This window comes from Taudactylus pleione, unplaced genomic scaffold, assembly GCF_031769625.1.
Source record: "Taudactylus pleione unplaced genomic scaffold, aTauple2 ptg001313l, whole genome shotgun sequence".
Taxonomy (NCBI): Eukaryota; Metazoa; Chordata; class Amphibia; order Anura; family Myobatrachidae; genus Taudactylus; species Taudactylus pleione.
In genome coordinates, this window is record NW_028285713.1 from 152,411 (window position 1) to 175,156 (window position 22,746).

The following is a 22,746-nucleotide window of genomic DNA, read 5'->3' on the forward strand; positions in this document are numbered from 1 at the left end:
CGTGAGAGGGACACTGGTGGGAAGTACATAAAATAATGCGTAACAGACCTGGCCGTGAGAGGAACACTGGTGGGAAGTACATAAAATAATGCGTAACAGACCTGGCCGTGAGAGGAACACTGGTGGGTAGTACATAAAATAATGCGTAACAGACCTGGCCGTGAGAGGAACACTGGTGGGAAGTACATAAAATAATGTGTAAAAGACCTGGCCGTGAGAGGAACACTGGTGGGAAGTACATAAAATAATGCGTAACAGACCTGGCCGTGAGAGGAACACTGGTGGGAAGTACATAAAATAAATAGTTGTAACCTAGCTGCCTCCACACGTTAATGAGTGATAGTTTGCACAGAAATAGTCTTTTAAATTATATACATGGTAAATGGTCCTACCATTATAGGTGGGAGTGTGTCCCACCCTGTACTCTTTCTGTGGCTCACAACCAGTGAGAGAAGGGTCAAGGATGAAATGAATGTGACTGAGGCTACTCCCAAAATCTGGTCCTGCACGTGTATTGTATACCATACATGCTAAACTGCTATCTGGTCCTGCACGTGTATTGAATGCCATACATGCTAAACTGCTATCTGGTCCTGCACGTGTATTGTACACCATACATGCTAAACGGCTATCTGATCCTGCAAGTGTATTGTATGCCATACATGCTAAACTGCTATCTGGTCCTGCACGTGTATTGTATACCATACATGCTAAACTGCTATCTGGTCCTGCAAGTGTATTGTATACCATACATGCTAAATGGCTATATGGTCCTGCACGTGTATTGTACACCATGCATACTAAATGGCTATCTGGTCCTGCACGTGTATTGTACACCATACATGCTAAATGGCTATCTGGTCCTGCACGTGTATTGTATACCATACATGCTAAACTATCTGGTCTTGCACGTGTATTGTATACCATACCTGCTAAAATGCTATCTGGTCCTTCACGTGTATTGTATACCATACATGCTAAACTGCTATCTGATCCTGCACGTGTATCGTATACCATACATGTTAAACAGCTATCTGGTCCTGCACGTGTATTGTATACCATACATGCTAAACTGCTATCTGGTCCTGCACGTGTATTGTATACCATACATGCTAAACGGCTTTCTGGTCCTGTACGTGTATTGTGTACCATACATGCTAAACGGCTACTATTGTCTGAACATATGAATTGAGATGTGTAGGTAACAGAATTAAAAAATTTTAACCGGGGAAACCAGGATTAGGGGTTTCAGATACGGAATGCGCTTGGATTGGTCATCTTCATGATACAAACCCAACATTGGGCCTGATTCATTACCGTACGCAACGGCGATTACGCACGCAGTCGCCTGATTGTTGCGTCCGCGCATGCATATGCTTTGCAGTGCGCAAACTAGCTTTTGTGATCGGGACTGCGATCGCAGAGGCTACGCAGACTGACAGGAAGCACCGTTTCTGGGTGGTGACTGGGGGTGGTGGTCAGGGAAACGCAGGTGTGCCAGTTCGCACGCCGTTGCAGGGGCGTGCATAAATTGTCCATTACCATACATGGTCTCAAAGTGTGCGTGGTTGTTAGCAATTTCTGAGTAAGGTCAGGGCTTGTTCAAATGTGCATGAGTCTGCGATGGTACTCGATTGTACCGATGGTTTCGCTATTCTGCTAAGTATTACGCATGTGTGCAATGTAAAGTGGGCGTCCTTATATAGTGCTGAGTTTGCATTGCGATTGCAATGGATTTGCATGTTATCGCAGTTGAACTGCATGCATGAGTGCGCAATATTGCGATCCGTAATGAATCAGGCCTGTTATCTCTTGTCTGGACTTGGCATTTTCTAACACTGACCACTAGATGGCATCAAAACAACCATTAGTGCAGATTTTGATACTTTTTTTTTTTTTAACTTAAAATAAATAAAATTAACTTCTACACCCTAGAATGCAATTATCGGAGCGACCCACCCGATATCCACTAAACGCCCCGATAATTGTAGTGTGTGATTTCTTGAAAATGCGCAGGGCCTCTGATTTGAAAATACCTGGAAGCGACCTATATCTCGTGATAACGATTACTTGACTTTGGTTTCTTTCAGCTGCTATCCATCGTGGCTCCTAAACCCTCAAAGTTTGACAAAGCGAGCACAGACCCTGCAGAAAAGGTGAGATCCGCAGCGAGATAGGATTATAGCATAGAGTAACTTGTGCACAAAAGCACAGTCTCATTCCTTACATGTAGTGCTATCTGTGGGTCATTGCGTGGTGCTTTGTAGACACTACCAAAAGAGTGTTACAGGTACAATACGGGATAGCTGTGAAGTTCCTCAGTGGTGTCGCTGGTTCCGTAACGGCGTTCTTGTGTATCGGTTGACAAAATAGCTGCTACAGTTGCTTGTAGGTGACTGCTGCAAAAACAATTTATTTTAAGTATTGGTTATTTATAATTTGTTTTAGAAGTTTTCAGAAAAATTAGTAGAATCATGAGCAACAAAACTGAAGTTGTTGGTATGGAGAAAGAATTGCGAGGGATGAAGTTGATGGGTTGGAGAAGGTAGAATTGTGAGGGACAATGTTGAAGTTGATGGGTTGGAGTAGGTAGAATCGCGAGGGACAAAATTAAGGTTGATGGAGTCTATGGGTTGAAGAAGGTAGAATCGTAAGAGGCAAAGGTGATGATGATGGGTTGGAGAAGGTAAAATCCTAAGTGACAAAACTAAGGTTGATGGGTTGGAGAAAGTAGAAATGTGAAGGATGAAGTCGATGGATGGAGAAAGTAGAATAATAGTGAAGGACAAAGCTGAAGTCGATTGATGGAGAAGGTAGAATAGTGAGGGACAAAGCTGAAGTCGATTGATGGAGAAGGTAGAATAGTGAGGGACAAAGTTGATGGATGGAGAAGGTAGAATAGCGAGGAGGAAAGCTGAAGTCGATGGATGGAGAAGATAGAATAGTGAGGGACAAAGCTAAAGTCAGTGGATGGAGAAAGTAGAATAGTGAGGGACAAAGTTGATTGATGGAGAAGGTAGAATAATGAGGAAGAAAGCTGAAGTCTATGGATGGAGAAGGTAGAATAATGAGGCAGAGAGCTGAAGTCTATGGATGGAGAAGGTAGAATAATGAGGGACAAAGCTGAAGTCGATGGACGGAGAAGGTAGAATAGTGAGGGACAAAGCTGAAGTCGATGGATGGAAAAGGTAGAATGGTGAGGGTCAAAGATGAAGTCGATGAATGGAGAAGGTAGAATAGCGAGGAAGAAAGCTGAAGTTGATGGATGGAGAAGATAGAATAGTGAGGCACATTGTCGATGGAGAAGGTAGAATAGTGAGGGACAAAGTCGATGGATGGAGAAGGTAGAATAGTGAGGGACAAAGTCGATTGATGGAGAAGGTAGAATAATGATTTATAATGAAGGAAAGGGAAGAATAATGAGGCAGAAAGCTGAAGTCTATGGATGGAGAAGGTAGAATAGTGAGGGACAAAGCTGAAGTCGATGGATGGAGAAGGTAGAATAGTGCGGGACAAAGTCAATGGATGGAGAAGGTAGAATAATGAGGCAGAAAGCTGAAGTCGATGGATGGAGAAGGTAGAATAATGAGGCAGAAAGCTGAAGTCTATGGATGGAGAAGATAGAATAGTGAGGGACAAAGCTGAAGTCGATGGATGGAGAAGGTAGAATAGTGAGGGACAAAATCGATGAGACCCCCATTCACACTACACCAAAACCCGGGAAATTCCAGGGTCGGATACATTAACACTAAACCCGGGTCTGCCCTGAAATTTGGTATGGATTTAAAAGGAACATTTTTATTTTTATTTTTTTTATTCACAGTAATGACATAGTATAAAAATTACCATTTTTAGAGTAAAGGCCACAAACTTTGTTTCCAATGTGTTTTTTTTTTTTATTGAAAACCAATAAATGTTTACATTACAATATAAGATAATTATGAATATAAGTCTTGGTCTATACAAAGACAAAATTTTCACATAAAAAAGTTAAACGTAAAATAATACACACTTAAATTAATTTGCTCCCCTGTCGTGGTCCGGGTGACTGCAGTTGATGTCATCTGCAGGTGCACGGAACAGCCAATGAGAAAGATTTCTTAAAACCCGGGTCTAGAAACCTGAGTTGGATGTATTCACACTACAGCCTACCAGGGGTTCACCCGGGAAAACCCTGGTACAGAGCAGGGTCATGGACCCAGGACTTCGACCCGGGTCATTTCTGTTCACATATAGCGAAAACCCGGGTTTTTGGTGTATGCCTGAAAGGGGTATGAGAATGCTGTGCAGTTGTTACATAACCTCATGACAAATGCAGCTATTTTGCATGCTGATCTACTTGTTCACTGAATATTAGGCAGGCCTCATGAATATTAGGCAGGCCTCATGAATATTAGGCAGGCCTCATGAATATTAGGCAGGCCTCATGAATATTAGGCAGTGCCTTTATGATGTCACTGGTTCCTAGTAAATGATTAGGTACATACTGGTCCAGCCAGCATGGTTGCCCCCATAATCTGTATATGTCCATTCCACTACCAGACCCAGATGTGCAATGTTGTCCACGCCTTATGTTCACGTAGAGTGCAAGCGTGGACTTCATCCTTCTGTTTAATGCCAAATTAATCATTAGAGCAGATGGGCATGCTTTATAGCTTGGTGCATCATGTTTTGCTGTAGTTTGCAGCTATTTTACTAATAGCCTTAATCATTAGTATAATTATATTGCTTTATTTACTCAGACAAATCGCTCACATCTATTCATTTTTTTGTGACTAAGCGTTTTCGAGGCGTCTCCAGATGGCGCTTACTTTTAAGTAAACCATGACTTATTCAATTAATATTTCCCAAAGAGTAGCATTGATATTCAGAAACCAGTAATTATCTTCTCTAATCAGGCTTCCTGATTGCATGTCACTCGTTAGTTAGCGGACGTGTTTACTTGCAGGATATTCATTATTAATAATAATAATAAAAAATAATATTATGTATTTGTGCTCTGGTGTTATATTCTTGTTCAGCTAATGTCAAACGGAATATCTCAAAGTGAAAGCCGTCTGCTAGACTGCAGCCTAATTCACTAGGTACCAGTGACCTCACGCAAATGTATGCAACTAATACCTCTGACTTCTGTTATCATGTAGGATTCAAGTATTTTTGCCAATATTGCTGCAGTGTGCTGGAGGGAATATCCCTTTTTTTTCTCTGGTTCAGTGTAAACCCCGCCCTTTACAAGCACCTGGGCAATATCATTAAGCTGATTTGAGCGACCACCATACTTTCTATTTGTAGATATGTCAGATTTTCCTTCAGATATGAGCGATTGAACGATTTTTTAAATAAAGAAAAATCTGACAGTGTGTATGCACCATTAGGCACTAGAAGGGACTGTTAGGCTCAGGCACCTACCCTGATGGTTAGGGTTAAGCACCAGGAGGGAGGGTTAGGGTGAAGATTATGGCTAAAATAAATATTAAAAAATCATGTGGCGACAATTTTTGTCGCCGATTTGTACATGTCGACCTTCTTACATGTCGACATTTAGTGTCGACCTATTGACTGTCTAACATCTGGTGTCTATCTAGACACTGTCGACCTTTTTACTGTCTATCTGTTAATCCACACCAATGGCCGCCAATGTGAGCGATTAAGCATCTGTGTGTGCAATCAGTTCAGTGGCACGCCCCTGACACTCCCATAACACGCCCACAAGATGGACCATCTCCGTGTCTGTGAATAGCCGCCTCACAGTCACCGCCCAGCAAATTTCCAGTACAATTCTGATACCTTGCTTCTCCGTGTCATCTGCCCCTCTCTGAGTACACACAGTGGAACGCATGCACTGTAAGAGTTCTTAGGGGGTTTTTTTGCGTATGCACAGTAGCAGAAAATCACTGTACTCCGGGAACATCGGCGTGGAGTGCGGCTCAGAATCAGACCCCATGGCTCGATGGCATACGGTACTTTTGCGTGCACTTTTACTAACTGATCGGCCATTGGCTTTTAACTGGTGCAAGTTGCAATTGCCTTTTTGGTTTCTTATAGAGCAGTGCAAACGCTGATTCCTAAATTCAGGCTTAGCAAGTTATCTGTCCAGAATATAGCCATATCATTGGCCGGAACGTCAGAGGAACATCTGTCCATTCAGTTGTAGGTTATCCTCCACAGCAGCCATTTTGTTGTTGCTGTGAGATGAGGAGATGAGATCCAACCTCCCTCTGCCTATCAGTAACAACCAGAAGGAGAATTGTGGGATAGGAGAAAATAAGAGAGCTGGCACCGCAGGCAGTCTTTATTTGAAGAGCGAAGACAGACCGTCTGCAACTGGCAGTACAGCAGTATACGCGTCAGATATCCATAAATCGTTGCTGTGATATCATTGGTGACGAACGTATATCTAAGCGGAAGGAGGTATCTGAAGTTGTTCCCTGGTGGGAAGCCCTGAAGCTGATTGTTTAATGCTGTCCATCCACTACACGATGCGGGGATGACGGCACGATTACGACGTCGTCGTCTCCCGCGGGGTGAAGTGCATACACTGAACATTCAGTGTATGCAGATCAATTGTCCCCGAACATGGCAACATGATGGCGGTCGTCAGATTGACCGTCATGTTCGGGCGATGACTGATGTTAAAAACGACCAGCGGGCGTGCGTGTCGCTGGTCGTTTTAACATTTTACTGCCCGATTTGCAGGCGATTACCAAGCGACAGAGCGATAACGACCGTCGTTATCGATCCATCACTAGGTTTAATCGCCTAGTGGATGGGCAGCATTAGATTTGCTTTATATGCTTAACTGACAAGTGTATACATGGCATGCACAGTGGCGTATCTATAATGGGTGCAGTGTGTGCGGGGCACAAGGGCCCCCGGGTCCAGGGGGGCCCCGCACCGCACACACTGCACCCACATTTTTTTTTAAACTTACCTGTCCGAGGTCCCACATCGGGTGTCACTGCTGCTCTGAACACCGTAAAAATGGCCACCGCGGCCATTTTTCCGGTGTTCTGCGCATGCGCAGTAGACTCCGGGCACACTCTAGTGCCCGGAGTCTACTAATGCTCCAGTGGCTGGCCAGCCGCGTCAGTCGGCTGCCAGCCACCAGGGAGAGAGGAGGGGGCCCCGCACGAGGAGTGCACACGGGCCCCCTCCTCTCTTAAAACGCCCCTGGGCACGCATATACATCGGAATACCTAATTTGGACTAATTGTTACTTAATACTGTATATTACACTATCAGGCGCTTGTCCTTCTCCCCCTTTTTTCCGGAGGTTATCCGTTATTTGTAAGGAGACACAAAACTTCTCAGTGACGGACGGTCGGTTTAACAAATCATACATTAAAAAAAAAAAATCCTACAGCAGAACCACAACATATGAGGCAGCTAAAGAAGGAGCAGAACTGAGACAGAGGGTAGAGAGGGCCCTGCTCATGAGAGCTTACAATCTAGCGTATTAGCCAGTTCTGCCTGAGATTGGCCTGGTACCCATCTTCGTCTGCTCTGTTTGGGTCTAATTTAGGTGCTGAATAGATGGCGTGATTTACATGCAGGCAGCAGCAGAACACTTTGTCAGCCCCGTCTACTACCGCAATGTCCAAGTCCCGTCGAGATCAGTTTTAGCCCTGGGCTGGGAATATAGGCGGTGGAAGCAGTGGTGGTTTGGCACAAGGGGGTCTATTCACTAAGCCAGGGGTTCCCAACCACGGTCCTCAAGGCACACTAACAGTCCTGGTTTTAATGATAGCCATACTTGAGCACAGGTGACTTAATTAGTATCCCAGTTAATTTGATTTAACCATCTGTGCTGCAGCATGGCTCACTGGCGGATCCAGGGGGCGGGGCGATTGTGGCGATCGCCCCACCCTAGAAGTCACCTCCTAGCAGCACAGACTCCGCTGCCGCTGGACAGCGCTCCGCGTCCCCATAGAATCCAGCAGCTGGTCATGTCACGCTGAAGCAGGCACTAGGGGGAGGTCTGGGCACTAGAGTATGAATATGTATAGTAACAGGTGTGTGTGCAAGAGTTAAGGAGTGGCAGCCATTTTCCCGAGGACCATCTCCCATCAGGATAGCATGCCCGGCTCCCGAGTCCCGCATGCTGAATACACCCCCACCCCCCCTTTCCTTCCTCTCTGTTAGGTGAGGTCCAGGAGCTGTGGGGATTGAGCTATTAGTGAGACTGTAAGAGGGAACTGATTGGGGAGAGTGCTGAGGTGGAGACAGGCAGAGTGCAGGCTGTGGAGGTAGTTGTCAAGTACATCACAGGAGAGCACCCGGCTCAGGGATAACGTGGTACCATAACAAGGTAATAATAGCACATATGTTCCTTATATTTCAGTGTTGGTATAAATGTGGCTGTGTGTATATATATATATATATATATATATATGGTTATCTGTGTATATATGTGGCTATGTGTGTATATATATATATATATATATATATATATATATATATATATATATGGTTATCTGTGTATATATGTGGCTATGTGTGTGTATATATATATATATATATATATATATCTATGGTTATCTCCGTTTATATGTGGCTGTGTGTATATATATATATATATATATTAGGGGTGAGCGGGTTCGGATTTCTGAAATCCGAACCCCTCCCGATCCGAGTCAGACTCGACTTTTCCCGCCTGACTCAGATCTGAAATCGAGGCAATACGTCATCGTCCCGCCTTCCGGGTCTTGCGGGTTTTGGATCCTATATAAGGTACCCGCGTCGGCGCCATTTTCTCACTCGGCTGTGGATAGTCAAGAGGGAGGGTGGGAGTTAGGGCTGGCTGGGCTGTGTAGTGTAGTGTAGTATAGTGCAGTGTAGTGTTGTGCTGTGCTGCTGTTGTCCATAGGGGCTGTGTCCACTCCTCCAAAGTCCATAGGGGCTGGCTGTGTTGTGCTGTGCTGCTGTTGTCCATAGGGGCTGTGTCCACTCCTCCAAAGTCCATAGGGGCTGGCTGTGTTGTGCTGTGCTGCTGTTGTCCATAGGGGCTGTGTCCACTCCTCCAAAGTCCATAGGGGCTGGCTGGACTGTGTTGTGCAGTCAGTTGTCCATAGGGGCTGTGTCCACTCCAAAGTCCTGTGCAGAGTCCCAGTCCTAAAGGGGTGCTGTAGTGTTGTCCAGGGGGTGCTCTGTCCATCAGGGGTGCTCCCCCCAAGTGCAAAAAAAATAAAAATTTTCTGTGTTTGTGAATTGTGTGCGCAGTAGCTGCACGTGCATCAACAAAGTAGTGCCAAGCGTGCGCCTGTGTCATAAGTAAAGGGCCGGCTGGCTTGACCGTTAAAGGGTGCTGTAACCCCCAAAGTACACTCCAAACAAACTAAAAAAATATTTTCTGTGTTTGTGAATTGTGTGCGCAGTAGCCGCACGTGCATCAACAAAGTAGTGCCAAGCGTGCGCCTGTGTCATAAGTAAAGGGCCGGCTGGCTTGACCGTTAAAGGGTTCTGTAACCCCCAAAGTACACTCCAAACAAAATAAAAAAATATTTTCTGTGTTTGTGAATTGTGTGCGCAGTAGCTGCACGTGCATCAACAAAGTAGTGCCAAGCGTGCGCCTGTGTCATAAGTAAAGGGCCGGCTGGCTTGACCATTAAAGGGTGCTGTAACCCCCAAAGTACACTCCAAGCAAAATAAAAAAATATTTTCTGTGTTTGTGAATTGTGTGCGCAGTAGCCGCACGTGCATCAACAAAGTAGTGCCAAGCGTGCGCCTGTGTCATAAGTAAAGGGCCGGCTGGCTTGACCGTTAAAGGGTGCTGTAACCCCCAAAGTACACTCCAAACAAACTAAAAAAATATTTTCTGTGTTTGTGAATTGTGTGCGCAGTAGCCGCACGTGCATCAACAAAGTAGTGCCAAGCGTGCGCCTGTGTCATAAGTAAAGGGCCGGCTGGCTTGACCGTTAAAGGGTTCTGTAACCCCCAAAGTACACTCCAAACAAAATAAAAAAATATTTTCTGTGTTTGTGAATTGTGTGCGCAGTAGCTGCACGTGCATCAACAAAGTAGTGCCAAGCGTGCGCCTGTGTCATAAGTAAAGGGCCGGCTGGCTTGACCGTTAAAGGGTGCTGTAACCCCCAAAGTACACTCCAAGCAAAATAAAAAAATATTTTCTGTGTTTGTGAATTGTGTGCGCAGTAGCCGCATGTGCATCAACAAAGTAGTGCCAAGCGTGCGCCTGTGTCATAAGTAAAGGGCCGGCTGGCTTGACCGTTAAAGGGTGCTGTAACCCCCAAAGTACACTCCAAACAAAATAAAACATTTTTTTCTGTGTTTGTGAATTGTGTGCACTGTGGTTGCACGTGCATCAACAAAGGAGCAGCGCCAAGCGTGCGCCTGTGTCCCATAAGTAAAGGGCTGGCTGGCTCATTTCTTAAAGGGTGGTGTAACCCTCATAGTGCGCTCCACAAAAAATAAAAAATTCTTTTTTTTCTGTCTTTGTGAATTGTGTCTGTCTGTTAAAGGATTACATCGGTGACAGCATCCAAGTAGGCATGTCAGTCCTGTACCTGTACTGGCAGGAAAAAGAGGCAAGTTGGTCCCTGTACAAACTGGCTCTATTTTACCTGAGTTGCCCCCCCTCCAGTGTGTACTCCGAAAGAGTGTTTAGTGCAGCCGGGAACCTTGTCAGCGAAAGGCGTAGGAGGTTGCTTCCACAAAATGTGGAGAAGAAGATGTTCATAAAATGAATTATCAACTCTTCCAGGGAGACCAGCCTCCAGAACGTACAGAGGGACCTGTGGTTGTGGATTCCAGCGGGGACGAATTAATACTCTGTGAGGATGAGGATGTACACAACACTGAAGAGGGTGAGGAATCGGTGGATGAGGAGGATGAGGACGACATCTTGCCTCCGTAGAGCCAGTTTGTGCAGGGACAGATTAATTGCCAGCTTGTTTTGTGGGGGCCCAAACGAACCAATCATTTCAGCCACAGTCTTGTGGCAGACCCTGGCGCTGAAATGATTGGTTTGTTAAAGTATGCATGTCCTGTTTATACAACATAAGGGTGGGTGGGAGGGCCCAAGGGCAATTCCATCTTGCACCTCTTTTTTTTCTTTGCATTATGTACTGTTTGGGGCCTAGTTTTTCAAACTGCCATCCTGTCTGCCACTGCAGTGTCACTCCTAGATGAACTATGTGTTTGTGCCGCCCACTCGTGTCGCTTAGCATAGTCATCCAGCTACCTCGGTGCAACCTTTTGGACATAAAAACACTATTGTGAGATATGAGGTGTTCAGAATAGACTGGAAATGAGTGGAAATTAAGGTTATTGAGGTTAATAATAGCATAGGCGCAGAAAAACCAACAATGTACTAGTTAAATGATAGCTACACTCTTAATTGGTTGCTACAGGCAACACCTGCACTTTTTAGAAGTTTTAGTAAATCTACCCCCAAGTTTCTGCCTCTGCTTTCTTAGTAAATCCTACATGTCAATGCAGAGAGAGCATTACAATTATTAAAGGGTATTCTGACAATTTAAAGCCGCTTATAGAATTGCTTTACAATGACTATTTGTGAGATCCAATGACTATGAATGGGTTACCATTATGTACTTGTTAAATGTACTCACTGTGGACTTGTTTTAGAGTTAATGTTAGTTGGTTGCAAGTGCAGCTGCATTGTGTGCCCGGAGATAAATCCGGATCTTGTCCCATATTCAGAGTTGGGCGCATCTATACGACTGCACCTATCCATCCTACCGTGAACGTAGCCGTCATCACTATCAGCGTCAGTCCTATAAATGGTGTAAAAGATCCGTCTGCTATCAGATGGACCTCTGCAAATGCTCAACACTGCTTAGATCACAATTCTGCATATACGCCAACGACACGCCCCTCTGTAAACCTCGTCTACATGCGAATGCCCAATTGCTACCCAGTTACACCCATTCAACCTCTAGTAAAACGTGACTGAGATTTGCATGGCCCAGAATCACCTATAGATACATTTCAGCTCCTGTTGCTAAAAATTGTAAGATCTGTCTGTGAAACTGACTCACATTTAATTCTGAATCGGGTCCTGTCTACTTCAACATTGGAGAGGTGTAATACCAGCATATTGTAATGTTTTGCTTAGGGATTTCCCATATCTAATATTATTTTATAAATTGTCTTATTTTTTGACCCAAACCTAATCCTTAACTTTTTTTTATTTCATTTTAAAGATCAATAATATTGGAAATTATTGGAAACCTTGGTTTTTCCAACATGTTAAGTCTTATTTGAAGAGTAACCGAAGTGGAACAGAGTACATCCCCCTACGGCATTACTATCACAGACATACACGGAGTATCTTCTGGGAGTTGCAGGTAGGTGTCCAGCTCCGCCAGTGCACAAGTGCTCTAGAAAGATAGGATTGTACCAGTGCTGCTAGTAGGACTAGATTTGTAATATCATGTCGATAAACATCGCCTGTTCCAAAACGTTACAGAAGTATTAAGAGCTTTATCGTTTATTAATAAATTATTTATTAACCGTGTGTCAAAAAATTTGTAATAAACTTTTCTTTTTGTTCTCCCTTTGTTTTAGGACATAGGGCCTGATTCAGACCCACTCGCGAGTGGCTGTCCGCTCGCAAGTGGGTCGATGGTGTGCACTGCGCATGCGCACGACGGAGGGAGCTCCATTGTGCGCATGCGCGAGACGCGACGAGCGAAGGACTTTCCTTCGCTCGTAGTGTCTGATCAAAGGGGGCGTGCTGTCGATGTTGATTGACAGCACGCCCCCTTTGTTGGGCGTGCCAGGGGCATGCCTGCCAGACGGAGGCGTTCCCAAGGGGACGCCTACCGTCAGAAGCCGGCCCCACTGACATCACTAGTGATGTCAGTGGGAGTGATTTTGGCTCTGATAGAGCCAAAATCACTCCTGGCCTTGCGGTTGAGAAACTCAACCACAGGCTTCTGGTCGCACTGGCGATGGTCACGATGGTCAAGACCATCGCAACCATCATCCTGCACGCTTGTATAGGCTGTGGGTGGTGACCCACAGCTATGCGAGCGTCCAGGAGGACGCTCCATAATTATGGAGGTGGGCCCTGATTCAGAGCGAGCGCTCTGGTCAGAGCGTCCGGCTCTGAATCAGGGCCATAATTCCTTTTGGTAATCACCCAGTGTTCCGGTACCTGTTTGGCTGGATGGTTCCTCCAAAAATCTCCTTATTAAAGCTCACCCAGGGCGAGACCATCCGAAGGCTGTATGAGCAGCACCACGTGGTTCAGGATATGCTTGTTCCCATGAAATGCCTACAAAAATCCATCACTGCTTTCCACAAGGAGATTAATGTGAGTTCTAAACAATTATTACTGCAATGTACAGAGAATATGGCAAGCTTCAAAAAAAATACATTTTTGTTATTGATAAATGATTTCCTCTGTGTCCTTTTTTTTTATTGTTTTGCAAAAATTTTTTTTTTAAATGTTCAGACTACTGGATCTGATTTGGATGCTTTTCTTGCCCCAAAACGTTATGTCCCACAATCCTTGAAACAGTCTTCCATGATTATTCCCTACCAGTTAGGAATTGGTAATCAGGGGTGTTCGAGGAGTTTAGGCGCCCAGTGCAAATCGAAAAATGGCGCCCCCTCCAAAAAAATTTGTGGCCTGGTCCTATTGCCCAAGGTCACTTACAGGAGCATGGGCCTGATGCCCACTAATCAGTGCCACAGACCTAAGGCCTGATTACAACCACGGGTCTAGTGCCCGACAACCTGGTGGTCTTGGGAGGGGTTAATGACGGGAAGGCCTCATAGAAGGCTTACCTGTCTGGCGGGAGAGGCTGCAGTGGAGAGCTTCGTTAGCTCTTTTACTTTCCCACTCTCCAGTCCTCTGCTGCATTCTTCTGCTAAATCAGCCACGGCGATTGCATATGCAGCTTGAGAGCCCACTGTGTGCTAAGACACTTGCAGTGTCTGCATCAGGTCAGACCAGCTGTAAATGCTGCGTGAGTGGTCGATGTGCATCAATGGTACCGATGTTTATACAGAAGACCGACAGTGGACGGATGTGAGATAGCAGCAGTGGGAGTCTTTATGTCGGCGGTGCTTTGGCAAGCATTAGCCAAATGCTTGCCAATTAGCGTTCACAGCTGTGATCGCCCGCTGAATCAGGTCCACTGTCCCAGCGCCGACCACTGATGTGTCCCACTGGGGACACCTCTCACTGGACTGCTGGTGCTGGAATCACACACTCGATCCCAGTGTGTAGCACATCTACACACTCTACATTGCCCTGGCCGGCGGCGCTCCTCTCTTCCGGGCCTGTCATGGCACCCAGGGCACGTGCCCCGCTCACCCTGGCCTCGTTACGCCACTGTTGGTAATGGCTCACCTGTAGACAGATGGTGCCCCTCCTGCTACCACAGGAAGGAATACTTAATATTTTGTGAGAAAGTGAGGCTAGTAAGGAATGGACATTGGAGGTCAGCTGAAACCTGGGTTTTGACAACCCTCATGCACTGAAAACCTGAAATATATCGGATCCCAGAGTCTGAACCCTTTCCAGAAAGAAAAAAAAATTGTGTGCGACACCCCTAATGTGGACAGTGGTGGAACTTGCACCCCACCACCCAGAGATGGAATTACCTCCACCTTTTAAACACACGTCCAATTTTCGCTGGGAGTTCTGCTTGCCCTGTCTACTAGGCCCCAATAGAGCCACACTCTGTAGCCTGTTAGCTGTTGGAGAAGACTCTCTGCTAAATCATTCCCTTATCTATAGTAGGAAGGCAGGTTGCCCTGGGTTGCTATCCAGGACTGCAGGAGGATACAGGCAGGACAAAGTCCTGATTAATCTGCAGGTAGTTTACTCTGACATTTGTCACAGCCATTATCTGCATCAAGCAAGGATTAAGGCTCAAGACAATCCTGTAGATCACTAAAATGATTTAGGCTTTCTAGTTGTCAGAGTAAAAGGACAAAACCCTTCCCTGAGTAGGTAAGAAACAAACAGGAGACCATCCTCATTGGGTAGTTACCATTGGTCCGGTCCATATGCAGGCTGATGTGGCAGGACAATTGGGAGGAAGAAGCACTGGGAGACTGGTTATAGATAGTAGGCACATGCATCTGTAAAGTGCAAGGTCCCCGACCAGTCCGAAACTGCTTCTATAACTCCTACTATTGAACACGTCATGTGTGCAAGACTCAAATGCTGCTGTGTTTATTTGTAGCCTGATTTGTTGCTAACTCTTTTAAATGTGATATACTTAGATATTAGTGAGAGCTTATCATGTTGATGGATCTTTGGTGCAATATTTCTACATACAGTATATCCTGTTTGTATTTCATTTCAGTTGTAGTCAGTGTTAGTGGTATATTTACTGAAGATCATATTTAATCGATTGAAAATCATTCAAAATCCATCAACATTTTTATTGTGTTTTTAAGTATTAGTAAATGTGTGATTTAGCCCCACACACAACATCGATGGTAATCTATTTTGAGTGATTTTCGAAATCAATTAAAATCAACTTTTAGCAAATATACCCCTAATGCTGGGTACACACTAGACGATTTCTCGGAGGATATGGCGAATTGGACGGACATATCATCTGGATCGTGTAGCGTGTATGCACTATGCGCACCCCTGCACAGCGACATGGGGGTCATTCCGTTGACCGTGCATGTATGGCAGATGGAGCGAGCCATCTGCCGAAGCCAAGAGGGTGAACAATGTATCGGTCGGTGGGACACCGGATAGTGCAGTGTGTACGAACTGCCCGGTATATCGTTCCAATCGTACCATCAGGTGTCGCATTGGCGGGTCGGGTAATGTGTACCTGGCTTTAGTGTCAAGAATTCTAGACTAAGGGCCTGATTCCCTACGGATCGCTATTGCGATTACACACACATGTCTGCTGTGAAAATATGCTAATGAATGCAATCGCAAAGCCGTCGTACAGCCAGCATAGAGATGCCCACTACCACTATCTCACATCTGTAATACCTTGCAGTCCTGTGTCTACATTGGGAACATCGAGTAACATCGGCCCCTCACGCACAATTACAGCAGGTCTGACCTTACTCGGAAATTGCTATCCGCATTGCACGCAGTGAGTACTCAAGTTGCGTATGCTTTCGCAGTGGCTAATTTATGCACGCCCATGCAACGGCGTTCAAAAGGACTGGCACGCCTGCGTTTCTCCGACCACTCCCACGTCACCACCCCCAAACACTGACCTCCATCACTCACTCTGCGATGGCTTTCTTTCTGCGTGGGTGATCACTGTGCGATCACAATGCTATCACGCACACGGCGTTTCATACGCAAGTGCAGTACGCCCCATCGACCAATCTGCGCACGTGGTTGCAATTGCGATTCGTGATCAATCAGGCCCTATGAGTTGAGCTTGATGCAGCTATGTCCAGGAGCAATTTTGTTTTTACACTGGAATTTAAATTTGAGCTAGCACGTGCTCTTCCCAACTAGGGGATAAAGGGCCTGGTTCAGAGCTGAACGCTCTGAATCAGGGCCCTCCTACCTGTTTTAGGAGCATCCTCATGGACGCTCGCATAGCTGTGGGTTACCACCCACAGCTTATGCGAGCGTCCATGATGATGGTCGCGATGGTCAAGACCATCGCGACCATCGGGCTTGCGACAGAGACCCTGCAGTAGGGTCTCGCTGCCGCAAGCCCTGGAGTGATTTTGGCTCTATCAGAGCCAAAATCGCTTCCACTGACATCACTAGTGATGTCAGTGGGGCCGGCTTCAGACGGTAGGCGTTCCCATGGGAACGCCTCCGTCTGGCAGCCACGCCCCCGGCACGCCCACCAAAGGGGGCGTGCTGTCAATCAACATCGACAGCACGCCCCCTTTGGTGCGAGACCCGGAGCGATGGAGAGCCCGTCGCTCTCCGGGTCTCGCGCATGCGCACGACGGAGCTCCCTCCATCGTGCGCATGCGCAGTGGGGCAACATCGACTCGTTTGCGAGCGTCCTTTGCTCGTGAACGGGTCTGAATGACCCCCAAAGTTACTTATGGTCGTTTTTAATCTATTAAAAAAATCGATCAATATCGATGTTGTGTTTCAGAGACTAAATCACATATTTACTAACAGACAATTTTTTATATACATTTTTCAGTGTTAGTAGATGTGTGATTTAGCCCCTAAAATCAATCTTGATTGATTTAGAATTAAAATCGACCTTTAGTACATTTTACCCCTAAATCTCTCTGCAGATTAAGGGCCTGATTCAGAGCCGCACGTAAGCGGCCGGTCGTTCGCTCCGAGCGATGTTTGCCCAACTGCGCATGCGTACGGATCGTTATACGCATGCGCGAACCAGTCAGTGCGGCTGAAAATCGTTTGTTCGCTAAATAGCGAATGCCTGCTAATGAGTGACAGGAGGAGGCGTTTGTGGGTGGTAACAGGGGAAGGTGCTTGAAAACGGGGAGTGGAGATCCGAACGCAGGCGTGCTTAAAGGTCAAAACGGGTGTTTTAAGGGTGTGCATAATTAATACTGGAGCGTCATTGACCACGTCACTGGGTTATTTTATAGCCAGAACTGCTCGCAAATTTGTGGTAGCAAACACCAGCCACAAGAATAGCAAGCAGTTCATACGCTGGTCGATGTACTCGATTAATCTAATAAATAGCAGACATGACGTATGATGCGAGCGGCCAGGGGGCGTCTCTTTCAAAATTACAACCGCAAGATTTGTTCGCTCGTTCAGACATAGAGGCGTGAACAGACCGCAAAGAGCGAACGGTTCATTTGAATAGCCACCCCTTTTTGTTGAACGAACGACCGCAAATAGCGACCGGCTCTGAATCAGGCCCTAAATCTGCCCTGTCTGCAGTGCAATGTGGTTTTCCAAGGCTCAAATTCCTTTTTTTGCTTTGTTCCTAACCCTGTATCAGCCCCTTTGTTGGGTTTTAAATCATGTAAATCTTGGGTAATAAACCGTGGTTCTTGGGCTTTTGTCAGGACTCCTGAGTCCCAGGTTGCAGCACATTTATCTTTCTGCTCTGTAACTGTATATTACATTTTGAGGCATATGTTCTTTTCTTTATTACAGGTTTACCCACTTTGGCTTTGTCCATTCATATTACCAAGTCAGCCAGGCATGGTACATCCCAAGGGCAATGAGGCTGAGCCTATGTAGATATTGGAGCATATGGGGAACCCAAGACAAATCACTTTGATGCCAAGGCTTCAATGCGCCAGTTAGAAATGTTTGTCAGAGATGCTCATGGGTAAGTTACCGATATAAATTCCAGTTGTAGCCTCATTGGGCAGTTACTTTACCTGTATTATTTGCCTGGACTTATTTGGTCAGTATCACAAAAAACTATATTATTCCAGTACAAATGTGCAATACTACACTATTTTACCCTTAATCACTGATCTGCCTATTGAGGAAATGGATAGAATTTTGGGGCCTATTCATCATCGATAAATGGCCCGGTAATCATGTGGAAACGCTAGTTTCCGCATATTTTAGTTACCGGGCCATTCATCATTAGGGGTCCCAAATGGGCCACCTGATATTCAGCAAACTCCGAAAACTTTTTGGAGCTTGCTTGCAAGAACAAGCGCCATGTTCAGATGGCGCTAGTTTTCTGATCCCCCGCTCCTTCATATGGGTTCCTATGGGAAGGAGTTCCGGGGATGCGAAGAGGGATCCAAGCGGATCCCTCTGCCGCCTTCTCGCTACCTTTGCACATGCGTAGCCGCGCCAACGTGGAGGAGGTAAGTAATGCAGCTACTTCTCTAGTTGCGATACTAACCGAGGGGACAGTTGCCTTTCAGAGCAGTTGTCCCCGCACCGAAGAAATGATGAATTAAGTTTTCCCCGCTGCGAGTTGGATACTTAAGTATCCCTTGCAGCGAGATCAATACTTAATCATCAGGGGCCATGCGGCCTCCGATGATGAATAGGCCCCTAATTGCTGTAGCATCTGTTGTACAGCTGCCGGAAGCATAGAGTGTGATTTGTTTATTATAACCCTCCTGTGGTTGCTTTAACTGGTGCTTTAACTGATGTTGCAACATTAATTTACTTGGGGTCTGATTCATGAGATGTACGGAAACCCGTTTACATACATCTCTGATGTTTTTAGATCTGCGCAGAGATCGCACTACGCATGCGCAGATCTGGGGCTGTGATGTTGCTTGCAGTGCCCCACATGCTGCAGCATGATTGACTTGCTGCTGGCATTTGGGGGTGGCAACAGGTAACGTCCTCGGATGCATCAGCGAATCAGAGAAGCCTACAGGTGACGTCTATTTACAGAAGACGCCTCCTGTGGCATTAGTCTATTATCACACAGCTGCTGAGTACAAAGACGCGGCAACTGTATGATTTCCATCCGTTTCTGACACAGGCCATTGGTGCGCATATACAAGCAGACCAAATGCATATTTACATCCTGTAGTTGTTTATTTGCCTCCAAATGATAATTATTTCTTTCTCTGTTCAGCTTCCAAATGCTGTATGCAGACTGTTACATGAGCCGTGATGAATTCTGGGAGATGTTTGACTCTTCTTTGTATCAGAAGCTGCGAGAGAAACTGAACTGCAAAAACGCTTTTCCAGAGGTGTATAATAAAATCTGTAAAGCCGCACGTCATTGATGGCAAAAGACATAAGCTACAGAAATGGACTGTATACAAAAACCCATACTACAAGCCTTTTCCCAGCCGCTTGTAGGGGCTCTGAGCCTAATATTGTGCCATCACTGATGCAAAGACTCTTTAGAAGCTGCACCTTGTACAACCTTGTGCAATTACACCTTGGCAGTCCCAGAGTAACCTATTGTTGTCCAACGCCACAGATTTTTAGGACCCATGTAATTCAGACATAATAATTGTGATAAGAGGTCCAAAACGGAACACAAGTTTGGGAAATGAAGACCGAATTTCTATCCGGGGCTGAATGTGAGTTTTTTTTTTTCAGAAATGTGAAACCAAATAATGGTAATGTTTGTGTATTGGGAAGTGCCAACAAGCATAATGGTTTAATCAAGTGCTTTGTTTGTTTCTCTATATTTTATTATGTCATAATAAATATTGAGTTGTGTGTAGCCACCTATGACTATTTATGAAATGCATATGAGCAATGCTCGTACACCAATATACTTACAGCATCTGCCTGTACAAATCATTCCGTGGGCCCGATTCAGAGCAAAGCATTGGGCACAATTGCGCATGCGTCCGAGAAGCACTACACGTGTGTCCTGATGGTTACCAGTAGGGATCGCAGATCAATATTGCATAAAGATCCATGCAATTGCAGTGGGGCTCTTGGGCGATGACTGTGGGGTGGGGGCTCACGGCAGCGGTCATGCCCGTGACACTGGCAGCCATGGACCCACTGCAGGTCCAATGGTGCGGCCATGGATTCGCGTTGCAGCCGGTGAGCTTCTCTATAAAACACACATCCGCCGCAGCATTACCCTACAGCCGCTACCTTCCTGCCTCCACCTCGGAGTAAGGCCCGTTACCTCTGTTTGTTATGTTTAGTAACTTCCATAATTATAGAATCTCTCATTGTGCAGTGAGAGAAACATTTCATTGGGTGATCTTCTCGCATCTACATCTATATCTGCCTGTTATCTGCGTACAGCTCAGTCTTTCCATATGACTTTCCATGCAGTTGCTCATCATCTTAAAGTGAGATTAAACTGCTAATTATCTTTGCTTTGCTCTAGAGCTGTGGTGTTTAACTTCTGGGAAGTAATTTGGGGGGAATTCAGGGCCTGATTCAGACCCGGTCGCTCTGAAAGCGCTCGCTCTGAATCAGGGCCGGGGTTTTTTTTTTTTTTAGAACGGCCTCCTGGCCGCTCGCATAGCTGTGGGTGACCACCCACAGCTACAGCGAGCGGCCATGATGAGGGTCGCGATGGTCAAGACCATCGGGCTTGCGATGAGACCCTTGTGGTAGGGTCTCGTGGCCGCAAGCCCCAGAGAGATTTCGGCTCTAACAGAGACGGAATCTCTCCACTGACATCACAAGTGATGTCAGTGGGGCTGCCCCCAAACGACAGGCGTTCTCATGGGAACGCCTCCGTTTGGGCAGCCACCCCCCCGGCCCGCCCACCAAAGGGGGCGAGCTGTCACTCAACATTGACAGCTCGCCCCCTTTGTTGCAAGACCCTTAGCGACGGAGTGCCTGTCACTAGCCGGGTCTCGCGCATGCGCACGACGGAGCTGGCTCCGTTGTGCGCATGCGCTGTGGGCCACCATCGACCCCGTTGCGAGCGCTCAGCGCTTGCGACCAGATCTGAATCAGGCCCTCAGTTCTATGCGATGTGATATCAGGCAGTTACAGGAGTGCCCACATCACAAGTATCCTCTCATCTCTATCTGGTGGAAGAAGAGATTTACGATGCAGGCGGATGCTATATGCCGTTTTGCGACGGTAAAGCGCATGGATGGTGGATTTTATTTATTAAATGAAATAACCTCTCTCTTATTGACAGTACCAAGCCTGGCATTCCTGCAGGTCTCGCTGTATTCCATCTCGTCTCTGATGATTACCGGTCATTACTCCATGTATTGGCTCCCCGGAGATCTATGAATGAATGCTGACTCAGAGCTGTGCGCTATTGCTGCCACAGATGAGATTTTCACAGTTGAGGATTTGTGAGAATATGCTAATGGCACAGCGGCCGGGACTTGTACTGAGATGCCCACCTGAGCCATCACACCTGCCGCAATTGCGTGCACATTCGCTGCATCGGACACAGATAATGCAAACATCGACTCCCTGAGTGAGTCTTTGGCCAATCAGAATGTCCACCAGAGCCATGTTATCTGCGTACTGGATCACAGACACAGCTGGAGAACCGCCCGGAACATACCTCCATTTTAGTTGACACTCCCAGTTACCTCCCACAAAATGTTCGCTTCCTGTCCATCACTTGCAAATCACTGCACCGTAATCGCAATTCAATCGCCACGTGTGCTCATTGTGGCTGTGACGCATGCGTAGATCATCGATAATCGCTCAATTGCGTGAACATCAGATTAGCGTACAACTTTGAACCCTACACTTGCTAATGACTGACCTTTGGTTTGTGTACTGATTCCCAGTGCTGTGCTGCCAGCTCCTGACCCCCGGCCTATCCCTAACAACATGTCTCATGATTCTATTGTCACCTCGGCCCAAACTTCTCAGTTGCTGCCTGGAGGAGCCAGGGGGCCACAGAATGTGCATAGCTCACAACAAAGCAAATTATGTCCTTAGGGTGGCCCTGTTCCATACTGGGGTATTCACTAGACCCATCCCCCATGTGAGCCAGCACAAACTACTAGTAGAAAGTGGGTATATTGCTGGTGCTGTGACAGCAGGTGTTTACTTGGTTCCATCAAAGACCACATCAAACTGTAATGGTGCGTACACACTGGGCGATTAAAGTGGACGACTGAACGATAACGATATCGTTCAGTCGTCCACTTTATCGTCCATTTTTAACACAAAAAAGATGAACGATGACGACGACGCGCGTTCCCGCGGGTCGTTCGTCATCCTCGTTCATCGGGCTGACATGCAGGCCAACCTGACGACCTCGTCAGGTTGCTGCATGTCAGGGAATGGGTGAGAGAGCCCGGCGCTGAACGATATCGCTAATGATATTGTTCAGCGGCTGTGCTCAATGTCATGAACGACATTGAGCACAGCCTGCCGGGGACACACTAGACGATATCGCTCAGGGAGCATATCGTCTAGTGTGTATGCACCTTAAGTCCTTTTAACAGAATATTACAACTTTCGCACATTTAGTTATT

The 22,746-nt window shown here is 46.2% G+C and overlaps 1 protein-coding gene across 1 annotated transcript in view; it reads left to right on the forward strand.

Moving 5' to 3' along the window:
* The window catches only part of LOC148443280 (inaD-like protein), a 75,132-nt gene extending 55,219 nt beyond the window's left edge, over window positions 1-19,913 (forward strand). Inside the window, exons 6-9 of the mRNA XM_088463020.1 lie at window positions 2,091-2,156; window positions 12,180-12,323; window positions 18,032-18,209; window positions 19,437-19,913. Of these exons, the coding sequence (XP_088319146.1) occupies window positions 2,091-2,156; window positions 12,180-12,323; window positions 18,032-18,118 (297 nt within the window). The 3' untranslated portion in view covers window positions 18,119-18,209; window positions 19,437-19,913. The remainder of the gene's footprint in view (window positions 1-2,090; window positions 2,157-12,179; window positions 12,324-18,031; window positions 18,210-19,436) is intronic.
* Window positions 19,914-22,746: the final 2,833 nt, after the last annotated feature.